Genomic DNA, 17500 nt, shown 5'->3' with positions numbered 1-17500 from the left:
TATATATATATATATATATGGATATATATATATATATATATATATATATATATATATATATATATATATATATATATATATATATATATATATATATATATATATATATGGATATATATATATATATATATATATATGGATATATATATATATATATATATATATATATATATATATATATATATATATATGGATATATATATATATATATATATATATATATATATATATGGATATATATATATGGATATATATATATATATATATGGATATACATATATATATATATATATGGATATATATATATATATATATATATATATATGGATATATATATATATATATATTGAAAAATAACTTAAAATAAAGTTGTATATGGGAGCGTTGACAAGCCCTCATAAGCTCTTAATCTAATTCTAGGCGATGCTTCAGATACATTAAATCTCACTTAATGATGAAATATTCAATTCTAGCAACGCAGTGTGATGGAGTCGTAAGTTATTCCTGGACTGTTTCCCTTAAGATTGTTTTCAAATTCTTTCGATACTTTTGTATTTTGCTTTCGTTTTGTATTCAAAAGTTTTTATTTGGTGAAAATATCTCTCCTTTTTTTTTATTTAATTTTTTTTTTTATTTTTAGAGGCCTGATAAATATTTTGCTTCGATACGCTATTCGAAGACTTTTAGTGTAGTTTTTATCTTGTGCAAATTTTTTTTTTTTTTTTTTTTTTTTTTAGAGGCTTGATAAATATTTTGCTTTGATTCGAAGACTTCTAGGGTACGCGACCCGTCAGAAATGACGGCTAAGTATTTACATAGATATGCACTTACACGAACACACACATTCAACCTCTCCCACCCCTCCCCCTTTCCTAACTACAACAGCAGTTGTGGTTTCCGATTGTACCTCTTGGGGGTAGCTTCTCTCAGAAGGGTATGACTACTTGCTCTCTCCTCCTACCCGAGGGACGAGAAGAGACCGAGTAGTTTTTCGTCTTGCAATGCTGCTCAGTGTGACTGGAAATATATATATATATATATATATATATATATATATATATATATATATATATATATATATATATATAATTTGATAAGCTACAACCCTAGTTGAAAAAGCAGGATGCTATAAGCCCAGTGGCCCCAACAGGGAAAATAGCCCAGTGAGGAAAGGAAACAAGGAAAAGTTAAATATTTTAAGAACAGTAACAATATTAAAATAAATATTTCCTATATAAACTATAAAAACTTTAACAAAACAAGAGGAAGAGAAATTAGATAGAATAGTGTGCCTGAATGGTGAATATTTTCTATTTTTCATTTATATATATAGCCACACCTGCTCGTTATCATCTAGAGGCGATTATCTTATTGTTGTTGTTGTTGTTGTTGTTGCTGCTGTTGTTGTTACTAGCCAAACCACCCCTAATCTTAATTGTAAAATTTGTAAGATAAATCAAGATGAGATGAACAATAACTAAATGACATTTGCACTCTTGTTACGAAAATCCTAATATGAACTGGAAATAAATTAAAATGGTTTGTCATTCCCTGGCAGGATTCCAAATCGTTGCATGAGAAATTCCAGCAAGGAACATTCACTACGGTATGAACCTTTAATCTGTTAAGTAATTTTTTTTTTTTCTATTTGAAGCTTGGAAAAAGATTACTAGCGAGTGTGTGAGGAAGTCCAGAGCTTGACTGCTCATCGCTCATATTGAAAACAAGATAATGCATCCACAAACGATATTATTATTATTATTATTATTATTATTATTATTATTAGTTAAGCTACAACCCTAGTTGGAAAAACAAGGAAAAAATAGCCTAGTGAGGAAAAGAAATAAGGAAATAGATATAACTACAAAATAGAGGTAATCGAAAATAATCTATTACTGGGAAAACAAACAAACTATTACACCATTTTGCTGTTCCAACTAAAACACTACATAATATAACTGGTAAAATTAACGTTGATGATCATTCGAGCTGATGACGTTCATATGCGTCAGCGTGTGTGTGACGAAAGCCATTTATGAACCTGCAGTTACACAAGTCGCAACTGCAACAGCTCATGGAACTTTTGACTCGCATGAGTCAGTAACCAGCTCACGAAATCAAACCTTTTTTGTTCATGCAACCTTGATGCTGAACATATCATGAGCTGCAGTGACGTCTTTTAAAGAAGCCTGGTACTTAAAGAGAGTATTATAAGATTGCAAATTTATTTTGCATTTCATTGTTGAACACTTTCTTTAAAGGTTAAAGGGGTCTGGTTCCAGTTCCAGTTTCATCAGAATAGATGCTTACCAGAATGTCAGCCTGGCAAGCCCCCCCCCCCCCCTCCCCTTGCTGTGGTGCCCAACTACAATAGTGGCCTCCCCAGGCTGGGGTTGATCTGCCAGAACGCGTTACCATTTTTCTAGCCAGGAGGCTATTATAAAGAATTTGTCGTCAAGTACCGATTATGCTTAAGCGTCACTTGCTTAGGCCTACTCTTCTTCCCCACACTAGAACCTTGACATTGCATTTCCCTCTCCTTTTTTGGGCACTTTACCTTCTTAAAAGTACTTTGTCCATGGGGGTACGTCATAGAATATTTTTCAACATTAGTTTTCAGAAAAACAGTCTTCAATTGTGTACTATTAATGACACTGCATTGCTACAGAGTATTTCATCCATGTATAATGTTTAATGTCTATTTTTACCATAATTCTGTTGATATGAAATGTAAGGATATTCCAAATGTTGAAATGTTTCTGGTGTAGCTTAACATAGCTGGTGGTGACAGATTTTAGGATGAAAGCAATAAGGAAACGAAACCTTCAACAAGGAATAGGGGGATCAAAACATAGGAGCTGAAGTAGGAGAAGGCAAATGAGTTCAAAAGTAAAGTGGAAAGAGGAAGAGAAGAGAGATATGTAAATGGAACGTCAGAATCACCTGAGGAGATGAGGGATGTTAGGAAAGAGATTGGGGTGCCAGCATCAGCAGAGGTGTGTGGGAGAGCAAGTGGTAAACAGCAACAAGAAAAAGTAACATGGTGGTGTAATAAAGAGGTCGAAACTGGTGTGAAGGAAAAGAGTACTGTATAGCCGGAAGAAGGTGGAAAGGATATAACAACTACAAACTAGTGAGCAATATAGACGGAAAAAGATGGAACAAAGAGAAAGGTAGTGAATGTAAAGGGACAAGCCAGGTGAGTGGTAGATGATGGAAAACCCAGATTGAGAAATTATAGAATTGGAGAAGCGAGAATAAAAGACAGGCATGATGAAGGAGAGGTAAGAATTATTTACATAAAAATGGAAATATCTTAATTTAGAAAGTAGAATCAATAGAAGATGGAAAGACTTTCACGATTATTAAAGACTGAGGATGTGAGTGAAGAACTTGAAGATGTTCCTCCAGTAGAAGGATCAATAGCAAACATCATAGAAGGTGATGCTGAGCCTGCTGTAAAGAAAGAAAAAGTTAATAAAGCTGCAGGAAAATCAAAGGTAACAATAAAAACGTCGGTGTTTGAGAGAGATTAATACTCGAGAACTTAGTAAGGCTAGTGAGGATGATGTATAAAGTGGTTAATAACCACCATAGACCAATGGGGAGACAGGCATTCTCTGTTCCTTGTCCTTACAGACACAATTAGCAGAATTAAGGAACAACAAATAACTGTGGGAACTAATGTTTAATGATAATTTAGTCATTATTACAGACAACAATTGCAAGAAAGGTTTTTAGCATGGGGAGGAGCCCCAAAAAGTTAAGGATTGGAATGAAAGAGTTAATGATTACTGTAGTAGAAAATTACATTAAGCATTCAAGTGGAAGGTGGTACAGTGCTCAAACACAACAATGAGTTTAACTACATGGGATCAATAATAACAGAGGAGGGAGATACAGAGAAAGCAGTGAGACAAAGAGTGAAAGAAGCATGGTAAAAAGAGAAAGAAGTAAGTGATTGTTACGATTCTCGTGGGGATCGAACCAGGTTATTTTGAATTGATTAATTGAATTAGGATAACTCGACCACAACCAGTTTTGAAAAAGGGAATATAGAAAGAAAACTCGTAAAAGAAAACATAATTTTATTTACAACTAGTCAAAGATCAATGTTTCTTGGTTGAGTACTTAGGAAGCACTGAACTAAACAAAGAAATTCATCTGATTAGAGTACACTCCAGCAAATAGGGGAACAGTCAAGAAGGTAGACAAATAATACTTAAAAGATGGTACTCTTCACAGCAGCTCTTGACGGTTGACAGGAACGTAGATATTTCAGGTCTGGGCGTTTCGTGGTTGGTAATAATGACGGGTCAACTCGTTCTGACATCTTGGACAAGTTGTCGTAAGGCTGGTCACGTCTCCATTCTGGTCCTTACGTTCTCTCTCTTTTTCTGTGCTGCTTCTCTCTCGTTCTATTTTTCATACTCCCGTTCTATCTTTCGTACTCCCCTACTCTCGTTCTCGTTGAAGTTTATATACCCCTGTATGGGAGGGGTTAACTATGGATCCATATAATCATGATCCATATGGCGCTATAATTGAAGCGAGACATGTGTTTACCTTCCGTTAATGTATATTCTTCGGCGACAACACTGCTCTCCTTGTCCTATGGGTCCTTCCATAACGTTGGCTTCGATCGTTATGCCCAAGGTCTGCTGATCTAGGCACATCTAATAAATATCTTGATCTCAAACGACGACGGTGACAGTTTCCAGTAAACACTAGCGGGACCTCCTCTCTCTGCTTCTTAAGAGTAGAAAATTCACACGTTTTAACATTCTTTTCTATATTATTCTATCTACCCATGACACTGATGTTATTCTAGACAAGAAAATGCCATCAAGATTCAAAATGAAAATCAGTAAGACAGTTATCAAGCTCTTCTTGTTATACTAGGCTGAGACTTGGCAATTAGGAGGAAAGGAGTTACTTCTCCCTTTTTTCATGATTTACGCTTTCATTGCTTTCTCATTACCACCCTCCTATGGTGTTGTTATTATTTTGTTTGTTAATCACAGTATACAGAGACTGGTGGTTAAAGTGTGGGTTTCTGGAGTCCATCACTTTCCTCACTATATGTGATGTTTCAAGCAACGTACACTTGCATGCATATTGTGTGGTATATTGGCTCCTACCTTCAAGATTCCTTTTCAATGACTTAGATATGGTCCCTAGTGCTCCACTTCTTAGCATATTAAATATAGCCTTCTCAATTCAATTCGTAAGTCTTGGTACTTTTCTATTTTTTTATATCCTTATCCTTTACTCTTGAGTCTCGGGTACTGCAGCATCTGAGTGATACTCTTTTAGTTGTCATGTCGACCAGAGTGTCGTCTAGTTGACGTGCTTGTATCACCCTGTCCGTTCTTGTATTATAATCCCAGAGTAGTTTAGCCTGATAATTTTCTACCACAGCTTGAGGTTGATGTTGGTAACCTTCGTTGCTTCATTGTATTTGATATTTTTACAGAGACGCCAATGGAGAGCTTTAGCCTATGGTTCTTATATTGCTTTTGAGCCAGTGCTGAACATTTACTAGCGATGTGGTTGAGGGTTTCTTCTTTTGGCACGCATTCCTGCACTTAGTTCTGGTTATTGCTTGTTGAATATATCTTGATCTTAGAGCCTGATCTTGCGCTGTGGTTATCATCTCTTAAGTTTCCTTCTTAAGTTCTTCAGTTTGTCTCGGGAATTGCCCATGCATTGGCTTTCTTTTGCATTCTTCAAGTCTCTCCTTTTCCTGTTCTCTCATCATACACCTCCCTTATCAAGTTTTCTTCCCATGCACTCTTTAGCCATTCATCTTCACTGATCTTGCGGTACTGTCCCAGCGCCCTGGTTTTGATGACGACACTTTCTTCTATACTGATGAGGAATTTCCCCCCTTTGCTGTTGGAATATAGAGCCTGTTAATATTCGCTCTTGGGTGCAATGTTTGGAGAAAGGAAAAGTAACAAAGATGGAAGGGATAAAGCTGCCAGATGGAAATGTGATCATAGACAAGCAGTGGTTCCCAAACTATCTTACCTGACGCACCCTTTTTGCTTCCAGTAGACCCGTACGCCCCCACTCCTCTCTTTTTATATATATATATATATATATATATATATATATATATATATATATATATATATATATATATATATATATAAGGATTCCTAGCATTGTACTGGAAAACAGATTTCTGTTTGTATTACATTTTAATATTGAAAGCCCCTCAAACAAATAATAGTACATTCCAGTAACTAAAAACGAAACATTTGGTTCAGAGTGAGCGAAAAAAAGTTTGAACATTAGCAAATTGGCAAAATTGAGTTGCAATTTTAAGAATAGATAATTTGAAAACATGGCATATAATATTTGGAAATACTTATGAGACTAAGGCACAATTTCTGGTCAAATTTAGTGAGATGGATGCATGTATGTAATGACAGATATTTGTTCTTTTAATGATTTTATTATTCTATTAAACAAGTAATTTCGAGCAGATGACTTCACGCCCCCTTTGTATCGTCCTCACGCCCCCCCCCCCTAGTGGGGTGCGCCCCCCAGTTTGGGAACCAATGTTCTATACTGATGAGTAATTTTCCCCCTTTGCTGTTGGAATATAGAGCCTGTTAATATTCGCTCTTGGGTGCAATGTTCGGAGAAAGGAAAAGTAACAAAGACGGAAGGGATAAAGCTGCCAGATGGAAATGTGATCATAGACATAGACGAAGCAGTCTATAAATACCTCGGGGGTAATAGAAGGAAAAACAATAACACATAGAGAAGAAGGAAAAAAATTAGAGAATACATGCAAACAATCAAAGCTATAAGGAACGCAAAGCTTATCAATCGATATATGGCGAAGGCTATAAACACTTGAACAGTGCCAGTAATCAGGGACAGTGCTGGAATAGTGGAGCGGAAGAAATCAGAACTGCAATATGGATAGAAATTATTATTATTATTATTATTATTATTGTTATTAATATTGTGTGTATACAGTATATATATATATATATATATATATATATATATATATATATACATATACATGTATATATATATATATATATATATATATATATATATATATATATATATATATATATATATATATATATCTATCTATATATATATATATATATGTGTGTGTGCGTGTGTGTGTGCATAACATAGTTTTAACTGAATTTTGCTGGTTCTCTCTCTCTCTCTCTCTCTCTCTCTCTCTCTCTCTCTCTCTCTCTCTCTCTCTCTCTCTCTCTCTCTCTCTCTCTCTCTCATGCCTATAGTAGAAAATAATAATTTCAGTTTTTTCCACCAATGTCAACGCTTTTCTTTTTATTCTTCTAAGTATTAATTGTGTTTTATTTTCATATCGGATCACCCCTACCTTCAAGAAATAGTGGTCATGAATTATTGTCGAGGGTGTCAAGAAAGCAAGCCCTCTAGGTTAATTTGGCGCATGGTTAGAGAGGCTGGACAGCTTCTGGTCTATCGTTATTAATCACTGACAATGTAAATTCAGTACAGGAATATTGGTGGAATTTTATACAGTTGAATATTTAAATACGAAGTCTTTTTGTCGAAGTTTTTAATCTCTTTTCATGTGACAGGATTAATATATTTCAATTCTTGTCATGGGTGATGATGATGTATTAGATTTATTTTATTATTTAATTATCATTTCATGAAGGGTTTCTTTAATTTGGTAGCTTTATTTCGGCCATGTGGAAATGTATTGTGTTGTTTTAAGTTCAGTAATTAAGTAGTCTTTTGCGCAACTCTGTTTGGGCATTTCAGAGTAATGGACACGTATTTGCAATTTTAGTATAATCACAAAAAGATGTTCCCAAATTCCAATAACTAGTTTCCCGAGCAATTATAAGATCTGAGGCTTGGAGGATGAACACATAATGAACATTACGTAAGTTTCAGATGAGACAATTTAGTCGCTAATTTGTATTCTAGACCTGTACTTTGTGAAAACCCTGGAAGAATGATTAAAAAGACCAATTGAGTTTTGTTTCTCTGTGATACACTACATCCACAACCACGTGACTGTGAGACAGCTTCTCATTCTATAAGACAGCTGTGAAATGAGATGATATTTGATTACGGTAAGGGACTTTTCAAGTACTTGTGTAGGTAGTTTTAGAAGTAGTAGTAGTAGTAGCTGTTGTTGTTGTTGTTTGTGTTCATTTTGCACCGAGTGTCGGTCCTCACTGAGGAAGTTGGCATCATGCGCGACTACATTTGGCCTGCGGACCTTCCTTTACCTTGTGACTGCGAATGCCAGACCAGTGGCTTGGTTGCGACCGGCCCCTTCATTGGTGCCTTTTCTCGACGTCTGATACGGTTTACCCTCCCACAATACGAAGAAGTCTTTACCCCTTTTGAGTTGTTCTATGCGAATGATCTGGTTAAAGGAAGCAGTTCGTTGTGCTTTAAGTGTCTGTGCAAGTTCCTAGACGTTTATCCCGAGTTCAGTTTGAAGCAGGAAATGTCTCAGTTGCTCGTGCCTCGAAACGAGGAAAGAAATAAAAAGAAAAATATCGAAAGGCCTTCAGCAGATAAGGAGATTACAGTGAAGAAAAATTAGATAGTGGAATATCATATAAAAATGAAATGAAGTAACTGATTGTGTAATGGTAAAATTTTTCCTTTATTCTTGCGTAACCAGTGTCAACCAGAAAAAGTTATACTGTTCGTAACGATATAATATCTAGCATTATAAATTCTAAAGTTTTGAGTGTGTGTACTTTTTGTACAGATTCTTATGTTATCTCATTCTTGGTTCCATTTTCAATTTTAGAAAGACAATGGTTTTCGTTTGAAACAGATTTTTATTAAGGGAATTTGTATTTTATCGCCCTATTCTACATGGAAAAAATGCTAAAGCATGTATGGTGTATCACTCGACCTATAACCCTGTGTGAATGATTTTATTACATAGCCTCCGAACTATATCTTAACCCCGTTTGAACTTGAAGATTGAGTGATTGATCAAATTGACGAGTTGAAGTAATAGCATCAATTGAACATATGACGTATGGTCGAAACCGACCATGTCAGTTACACATTTAGTAGAGTTTCTCTTTAGAAAATCTTCAAGGAAATGTAAAATGAGAGAAAATAGTTTTTGTATAGGTTGTGTCCGTCTGTATAGTAAGCCATTAGCTTCGGTGAAGTGTCGAGAGGCGGAACATTTACTACTAAATATAAAGCCATGAGTGTGCATAATGGCCGAACGTATTTATAAATGTATTTCATTTGATGTCATAGCTTATGTTTTCATATCTTTATAATCAGAGAATTGGGAAGGCCGAATGACATAATTCACATCGTCTTTATATATGAATATATAATGCTCTCTCTCTCTCTCTCTCTCTCTCTCTCTCTCTCTCTCTCTCTCTCTCTCTCTCTCTCTCTCTCTCTCTCTCTCTATTTTATCATGTGAAATAATTCCCATTTCTCTCTTTCTCTCACCGAGACTTTGCCATGAAAGTGATTCTCATTTATTCTTTAGAATATAAATAAAAAAAAACTTTTCCCGTATCCTGTATAATTTGCGGACGTAATACAGACAGGTTAAAAAGCATCACTATCCATGAAAATGGCGTTTTAGAAGAATTCTCTAATACCCAAGTAAACGCCTTTGGCAATCTATAGCGAAGGGCTCGACCACTACCAGAACTATGGAAGATAATGAGGATTCGGACAAAAAGGAGACTGGTCCTACGGGTTTAGACTGGGAGGCTCAGATCATCACCAGTCATTCTCCCGGGGACAAATCTGGGACGCAGTCGGGAGAGGAAAATCTTCCAATGGAGAATAATAAGAGTAATAAGAGTGCTTCTCCAGATAAGATCGTCACGGATGTGTCCAATTCAAAACTTGACAACAACTGGATAGCAGAGCCATCTAGTGAGTGTGGAAAAAAAGACATGGAGTCTGGGGGTCCCATAGCTCCATTTACCATTCAGCCTAGATTTGCCAACTTCCTGGAGACGACCGGAATAAGTAAGTCTGTTTGTTATCATCATTAGTTTGACTGTCTTTTGTTTCCCGTTTATATACATACATACATACATACATACATACATACTTACATACAGACCATTGATGTAAAGTTGCCCGCATGTTCCCCTTTCGGGATAAAAGTAATTGCCGCTGCCAGTTTACTATTATGATATATGAAATTCTGACTGCGATTGTTTTAATCGAATCACGACCACTCGATCAGTCGACCTTGGGGCGAGCGTAACTACACACAAACACACACACACACATATATATATGTGTTATATTTATATTTATATATTATATATATTTATATACACACACACACACACACACACACACACACACACATATATATATATATATATATATATATATATATATATATATATATATATATATATATATATATATATATATTTACCATCATCAGCGGCATCAGTAGCTAGTCCACTGTAGATCAAAAGTCTCAGACACCACGTGCGTCTATTAATGATTCTTCTTTGCCAGTCTATACCCGCTATTTTTCTTATAGGACTATATATATATATATATATATATATATATATATATATATATATATATATATATATATATATATATATGTATATAGCAGAAAAGGATCAACATGGATACGAGAAACTGAAGTAAAGGATATTGTAGCAGTATGTTAGAGAAAGAAATGGTCATGGGCAGGACATATAATGTGAATGACAGATACTAGATGGACATTAAGAATAACAGAATGGGCCCCTAAAGACTGCAAACGAACAAAGAAAGGAGTGAAGACGGTGGATTGACGGACTAAGAAAATTTACTGGTATAGACTAGCACAGAAAGACCATAAATAGACGCAAGTGGAAGGCCTACTCTATAGACCTTGTTATGGAGTATCTTCTAATCGGGTAGTTGAATCAGTAGAACTTGAAAAGTTCAAAGTTGGAGCAAATTATTTTATGTTGACCAGGCTGACATGAGTCTTTTTATAGTTTATATATGACATATCTGTTTTTGACGTTGTCAATAGTTTATGTAGGACATATCTGTTTTGACTCGGTTACTGTTTTTAGAATGATATATTGTTAATTTATTCTCATCATTTATTTATTTCCTTATATCCTTTCCTCGCTGGTCTATTTTTCCCTATTGGAGCCCTTGGGCTTATAGCATCTTGCTTTTCCAACTAGGGTTGTAGCTTGGCTAGTAATAATAATAATAATAATAATGATAATAATAATAATAATAATAGTAATAATAAAAGGATCTTGTAAGGGTGGTTTTGTTTTTAAATTTCTGGTTTAGACTTTTCATCGTTACCATTTCCACTTGTTTATATTTCCCAAAAAAGTGTAAATGTGACCACCTTTATAATTCTATACTTATTTTTCACTCGATGATGTAAATGTGGTTTGTAGACCAGTAGATCAGAAATCAAAACACGGTGGCTCTTTTTGTCAGCATTCCAGTGATTTGGTTCTGACGTCACAAGTAGAGTTGACAGTTAGTTTATAATATTGGCATATTTCATCTTATTCGTGTACATTTGGAAATATGATAAATCAAACTGAAGGAATTTATTTACATTTGATATCACAGTCGATCAATTCTAACTTAATTCTGAAGAACAGTTAGTAGCCAGGAAGGAAGGAATTTAGATGAGATTACTAGACTTGAAGGATTGGAGCTAGATCTACTGAATAATTCCGTAGGTCTTGGATTGTAGTTCCAGGTCACATCAAGTTCCATAGAAAAACTCGTTTATCTTGATTTCGGTGTTACGTCATATGGAACAAAACCAGTATTAGTCTTGTCCATTCATTCCTAACTTCTTTAGTTGTTATTTGAAACATTTCTTAGTATTCCTCTTTTGAGGTAAGAAACTGCTATGGACCCTCGTCTTTTTTTTCAAAGAAATTACCATTTGAAATTATTATATGAACATTTAACTGATTTCAATCTGCAAATGGCTATGAATATTATCTATTTTTAAATGTAAGAATTTAGTGTTCGTTTTGTATTTTTACATATACGAAAGTGCGAGTTAAATGTCGAAATTATATTTTTGCTTGTATGTGTGAATTATATATATATATGTATATATATATATATATATATATATATATATATATATATACATACATATATATATAATAGATATATATATATATATATATACATATATATATATATATATATATATATATATACATATATATATATATATATATATATATATATATATATATATATATACATATATACATACATACATATTTTTTTAAATAAAATTCAATCTCAAATTTTGCCCTATAGCCACGGCATCAGGCGGTTTGCCCCCGAACTACATACATATTCTATAAGCCTGCCATACCTTTGTTTTGAGCTTTTGATTATATTTTTTGAACTGTGACTCAAATACACAATCAACATCGGCCAATAGATCTTGCTGCACCAACTTCCTTCTAGTTTAAATTACTCTATAATATAAGCTCCACGCTAATCCTGAATGACATAAGATATAATTATGAAGAAGTTGATTAAAAAAGGTTCATGTTAATTGATGATACCACTCTATATTCCATTAATATAATGAACTGGTGATTTGTGTAGCATGGTAATATTTCTAATAATTGTCAATGCATGTCGTTTGCTAATTACCCAATCACCATGTTTATTATGGGCGTCATCTTTTGTGACAAGAACATGTCAGAGTGATGCAAGACGAACAGGAGGACTCGGGACTCGTGTGGTATCCTAATCAGGACCCTGATCCTTAACTGTAATTGTAGAGGGTAGGATACAATTTGAAATGTAGGTTCTTAATGTCAATTACATTAATATACAAGTTCCGTGGGATTCAATAGAAGATCGCTTATCAAGAAGAGAGATGAAGGCTGACTACTGTGTCATGGGAACCATAGATGAGAGTTGCCGATACTGAATTAATGTACCCATATCATATTACAGTCAACCTTCCTGTATCTAAATTAAATCCTTATCAGTATGTCGTTCCAATAACTCTGAAGAAGGGTTAGAACAAATTTTGAAAATTTTATAAGAATAGTACTGCAGATACATAAATTAAGTATGCAAATAGCAGTATACTTAGTATGCACAGAAAATATTATCAATGCGTATAAAGGAAAACACGCAATGTCTGACTTTATTTTGATCATTCGTTAAGGCATAATGTTGAAGTTTGATCATGTACTTTATTCCGACTGAAGCCCTGTTAATTTACTTTTTCTAGTAGAACAATTATTCTTTGAATGACTGTCAGTATGTCACTGAAAGGGATCCATCGTCTGAAAGTTTTGAAAACAATGTGAAGATCGGCAAAATTCACAAAGAAATGGAATGATTCCTATCCTTTTGATTAAAAAGGCCAGATGCTTATCTAAGAGAAGGCCAAGTCTTTGAGGACTTGCATAAAAAACATCTCTACGAAAAGGACATTTCATTTTCCACAAGTCCTAGGATGTTAAATCGATTGGGAACGTCCTTGCCTAGCGCTCGGCGTTCTGTGGTTAGTTCCGTTCAGCCTCGATGGTTTCTTTAGTGTTTGCAACCTCACCATACTTGTGACCTAAGAATGGAGGGTTTGGGGAGCCTGTAGGTTAATCTGCTGAGTCGTCAGCAGTCATTGCCTGGCTCTCCCTAGTCCTAGCTTCGGCGAAAAAGGAACTGGGGCGCTGATGATAATAGGTTACTCTCTAGGGCATTGTTCTGCTCGATAGCCATTCATGAGAGGTCTTTAAAACCATTAAAGAAGCGATTTATCTTGCACAGCATTAAGTTTCAGGGAGCTGCTGATGCTGATACTGTAACTGCCCAAGAAATAACTGTAACGTTGAAGAAAATCACTTGATGAAAAACAAATTCCCCCAGAACCCATCTTCAATGTCGAAAAGACTTTTTTTTTTTATTAAGCAAATGTCGGATCTTCAATATATTTCCAAAGGAGAAAAAATTATGCCAGGTTACAAGATACACAAAGACATGGTAACATTTATGTTAGAAGGTAAGCATCACAGGCATGTCCTTAATCCCCGGACCCTCAAAAATCTCTTAAGACAATAGTTACTATCCTTAGGATGGTTAATTCAAAGGCATTAGTATGTATGGTTATTTATGGAGAATAATTCAATGGCTATTTTATACAAGCAGTTAATAAACATTGGAAGGGTAAAGAAACTTCTTTATTAGGCTATATTGAACCTTTGTAATGCACCTGGATATCCCACATATCTGAATGATATAGCCCCAGTATTTATCATGCAATATTAAACAGTGTTTCTTGGATTAAAGTGACTCAAACTGCAATGAAGGGTTTAAAGGTTTCAAATCCACTCATGAAGGGCAGAGGCAAGGGACAGTAACATTGCCATATCAAGCAGGACAATTCCCTAGAGATTGACCATATATCATAAATATATATATATATATATATATATATATATATATATATATATATATATATAGAAAAAAAATGGCCTCATAGGTTTTGATGAGTCAGTAACCAAAGGACGTATCAAGAACGAACAGAGGTCCAGAAGCAATCACTGACTAACAAAGATTTGTTGGAGTTAGAAGAACAGAAAGTTGACGTTCCCTGAACCTGAAATATGGAAATTATAGCTTAGATATACGAGGCATGCTTTTAACCATAAATCCATGTGTATGTCTTTCAGTCCCAAGGTCTTCTCGAGAAGTCAAGCATTTTGCATAAGTATCTAATGGTGTTGAAGATTTTTTTTCTTCCATATAGGACCATTTTATCATGACAAAATATAGATAAGGTCGTTAAAAGAGTTGCAAAATTAAAAACTAGGGTCGTCCCCTTGTTTATATTTCCCAAAAAGTGTATGCAACCATCTTTATAATTCTATACTTATTTTTCACTCGATGATGTAAATGTGGTTTGTATATATATATATATATATATATATATATATATATATATATATATATATATATATAGCTAGATACTTGTTCTTTATTATATAGGGGAGATTATGAGGTAACATGCAAATTACGCTCTATAAAGAAATTATCAGCCAGACCTAATAGACACTGTATCGTCTTTTCAATGAACTGAGCATTTCCCGACTTCCTAAGTAATGTGTTTTGGTATAGCTTAATGATGATTAGTATGTTTCTCTAATATAAATTATATCAAGGGCAAGAAAACAATGTTTTAAATCGAATAATCTAACCGTATTTATTCCATACGGGAACTTCTAATGTTTTCACAATGATAACAACAATTAAGAAAAATAGATGAAATTATAAAAACATAAATGTCAAAATGGTAACAAGAATACGATTGACAATAAAATAAAAACTATAAAGCAAGAGGAAAATAGTTAACAAATTACTTTTCTCGTGTCAAAAAATAAAAAAAAATAAAATTTGGAGTCAATCGAAATCCCAATTACTTTACATAAGAAGAATACCAACTAACAACACAATTGACAACACCACAAAGTTCAAAACAGAACACTTAAGTTACTTTACACTTTTTTCCTTGTCACAAGGTATGACGAAATCATGTGGTTTAAATAACAATCTGCAAAGGTCAACCAGAATAGATTCTTCATTCTTTTACAATGTCAAAAAATAACATAATAAGAAAGGCTTACAAACTGAGGACCCTTGTTTTCGTTTACATCTTAGCTTTGAATTTTGTAATTCCCCTTTTTACAATATATTACTCCAGTAACAGGTTGGACCAAATACTGACTTTTTACAATTGAAATACAAATACTTTCGTTTGGGATTCCAAAAATACTAAATACAAATACAAATACTTTTGTTTCGGAATCCAAAAATACAAATACTTTTATTCCTAAATCTAGAAATACAAATACAAATACAAATACTTTTCTTCCTAAATCTAAAAATAAAAATAACCTAAATCACTGGTTCAGAAAATACAAATGAAAATACAATTAATCTTATTTCAGATTTCAAAGCTACTAATAAAAAATCCTCCTGAAAATTTTCACACTATATAACATTTTTTCACACAAGTTTATATCTGCATTCTATATATCATAATTGCATTTAATCATCATTAATGCCCGGAAGGTTTCCGGGCCAAGTTTTGCTCGCTCAGGAGTGTAAAAATTACCGGCCTTACTGAAGACACTTTCAGATGGTGCCGACGTGGCACAGCACCCTAGAATATTTCTTGAAAAAGGCTTCAAAATGCTGAAGCTCTTGTTTTCACGCCAGTACCTCAGTGGGTTTCCGTCAAAAGCCAGAAAACCTTCTAGGTACAACTCAAGTTCTGCCTTTACCACTGTAGTGTCGCTTGTTGGTGCACTTACATTTATTTTCGCAGCTGGTGGCATGCAGGCAAAAAGACGAGGGCGTTTTGCACTCATGTCAGCCTTGTCTTGATTGGTGCTAATGGTGATGAAAGGCTCCCTCTCTGGAATTGTGGTCTTCAAAGATGACCGAGTTGACTCTGAAATAATTAGGTCCACAATCTTCGAAATCTTTTCCTTTTTTATTTCCTCACATGGCAGCCATGCCAGCTTAAACCTGGGGTCCATGACTGCTGCGGCAATGACATCAGTCTTCTCAAGAAACGGATACAACATCTTTTTGATAGAAGACTGTAGTGCATTAGCCAAGTTTAAGCAGTAGATTGGTTTACTTTCCTTGAGTAGTTTGAGGCTGTGCTCAAGGCCAAATACAACTGGTGCAACGCAAGAAATTGTCACCATGTTTTCTCCTTCCACTTGTGATGTCCCCTCTTTGAATAGTTCCAAAACTTTTATCACTTCTTTTAGCATTGCTATTTCCATTCCGTTCAATTCTTCTACGGTCTTGCATGATCGTAGGAGACGAATAGCTGAGTTGACACCATTGACATCTTTGAGAACTGACTTAAGCATAGTCAGTTGAGAGTTCCATCTAGTAGCATTGGCAGCCTGTAGTGAAACCCCAATCTTTTCCAAGAATGGTGCTGCCACAGTAGATCGACATACTGCAGCTACAATACTACAGCACTTGTGTATCAAGTAGCTTGCGCTGTTTCTGACACAGAGATCATTGAAGGCATCTAGTATGCAGAGTTGTTGTGTGTGTGCAAAGCAACTGGACCGATCTGGTGGAAGAAGGGCAAGGCCCTCATTCAAATCAAGTTCTTCCAAAATATCAAGTTTATCGGTGTCTCCATTTTCATCGATACTTTCTTTGCTCACTTCATTTCCATATAATCCTGGTAGTCAGACATCAAATGCTCTCACCATAGACAAAGCATTGTCTGCAACCACCTTCCTCACCTTGCCACGAATTCCGAATTCAGTGACTATATCCTCATATGCTGTAGCAATAATCACAGCTGTGTCGTCCCACAAACTGATCGCAAGCAATGACACGCGACTTTAGCTTCCATGATGAGTTAATGAAGTGTACAGTGACAGGAAAAAAAAAGACATCATTTTTCGATTCGTCCAGAGGTCCAATGTCAGGT

General features: G+C 34.7%; 2 protein-coding genes across 8 annotated transcripts in view; one reads left to right on the top strand and one right to left on the bottom strand.

Annotated features, from left to right (window-relative positions):
* Positions 1-17500, top strand: part of LOC137655668 (1-phosphatidylinositol 4,5-bisphosphate phosphodiesterase delta-4-like) — a 277338-nt gene that overhangs the window by 73794 nt on the left and 186044 nt on the right. Inside the window, exon 1 of one of the 7 annotated variants that reach the window (XM_068389617.1) lies at positions 8081-8111. The exons of 3 other annotated variants lie outside the window; for them this stretch is intronic. In XM_068389617.1, the coding sequence (XP_068245718.1) occupies positions 8096-8111 (16 nt within the window). In that variant the 5' untranslated portion in view covers positions 8081-8095. Of the gene's footprint in view, positions 1-8080; positions 8112-9562; positions 10015-17500 lie in introns of those variants that run through there. 3 more of the 7 variants (XM_068389613.1, XM_068389612.1, XM_068389614.1) reach the window with 3 other exon arrangements.
* Positions 16062-17500, bottom strand: part of LOC137655595 (zinc finger BED domain-containing protein 4-like) — a 2444-nt gene continuing 1005 nt past the window's right edge. Inside the window, exons 3-4 of the mRNA XM_068389493.1 lie at positions 17259-17350; positions 16062-17033 (exon numbers count right to left, since the gene is read on the bottom strand). Of these exons, the coding sequence (XP_068245594.1) occupies positions 16062-17033; positions 17259-17350 (1064 nt within the window). The remainder of the gene's footprint in view (positions 17034-17258; positions 17351-17500) is intronic.

Source organism: Palaemon carinicauda, chromosome 16 (genome assembly GCF_036898095.1).
Source record: "Palaemon carinicauda isolate YSFRI2023 chromosome 16, ASM3689809v2, whole genome shotgun sequence".
In the NCBI taxonomy this organism is placed as follows: Eukaryota; Metazoa; Arthropoda; class Malacostraca; order Decapoda; family Palaemonidae; genus Palaemon; species Palaemon carinicauda.
The sequence above is the reverse complement of the archived record's forward strand: the minus strand, read 5'-3'. Positions and strand labels throughout refer to the sequence as shown.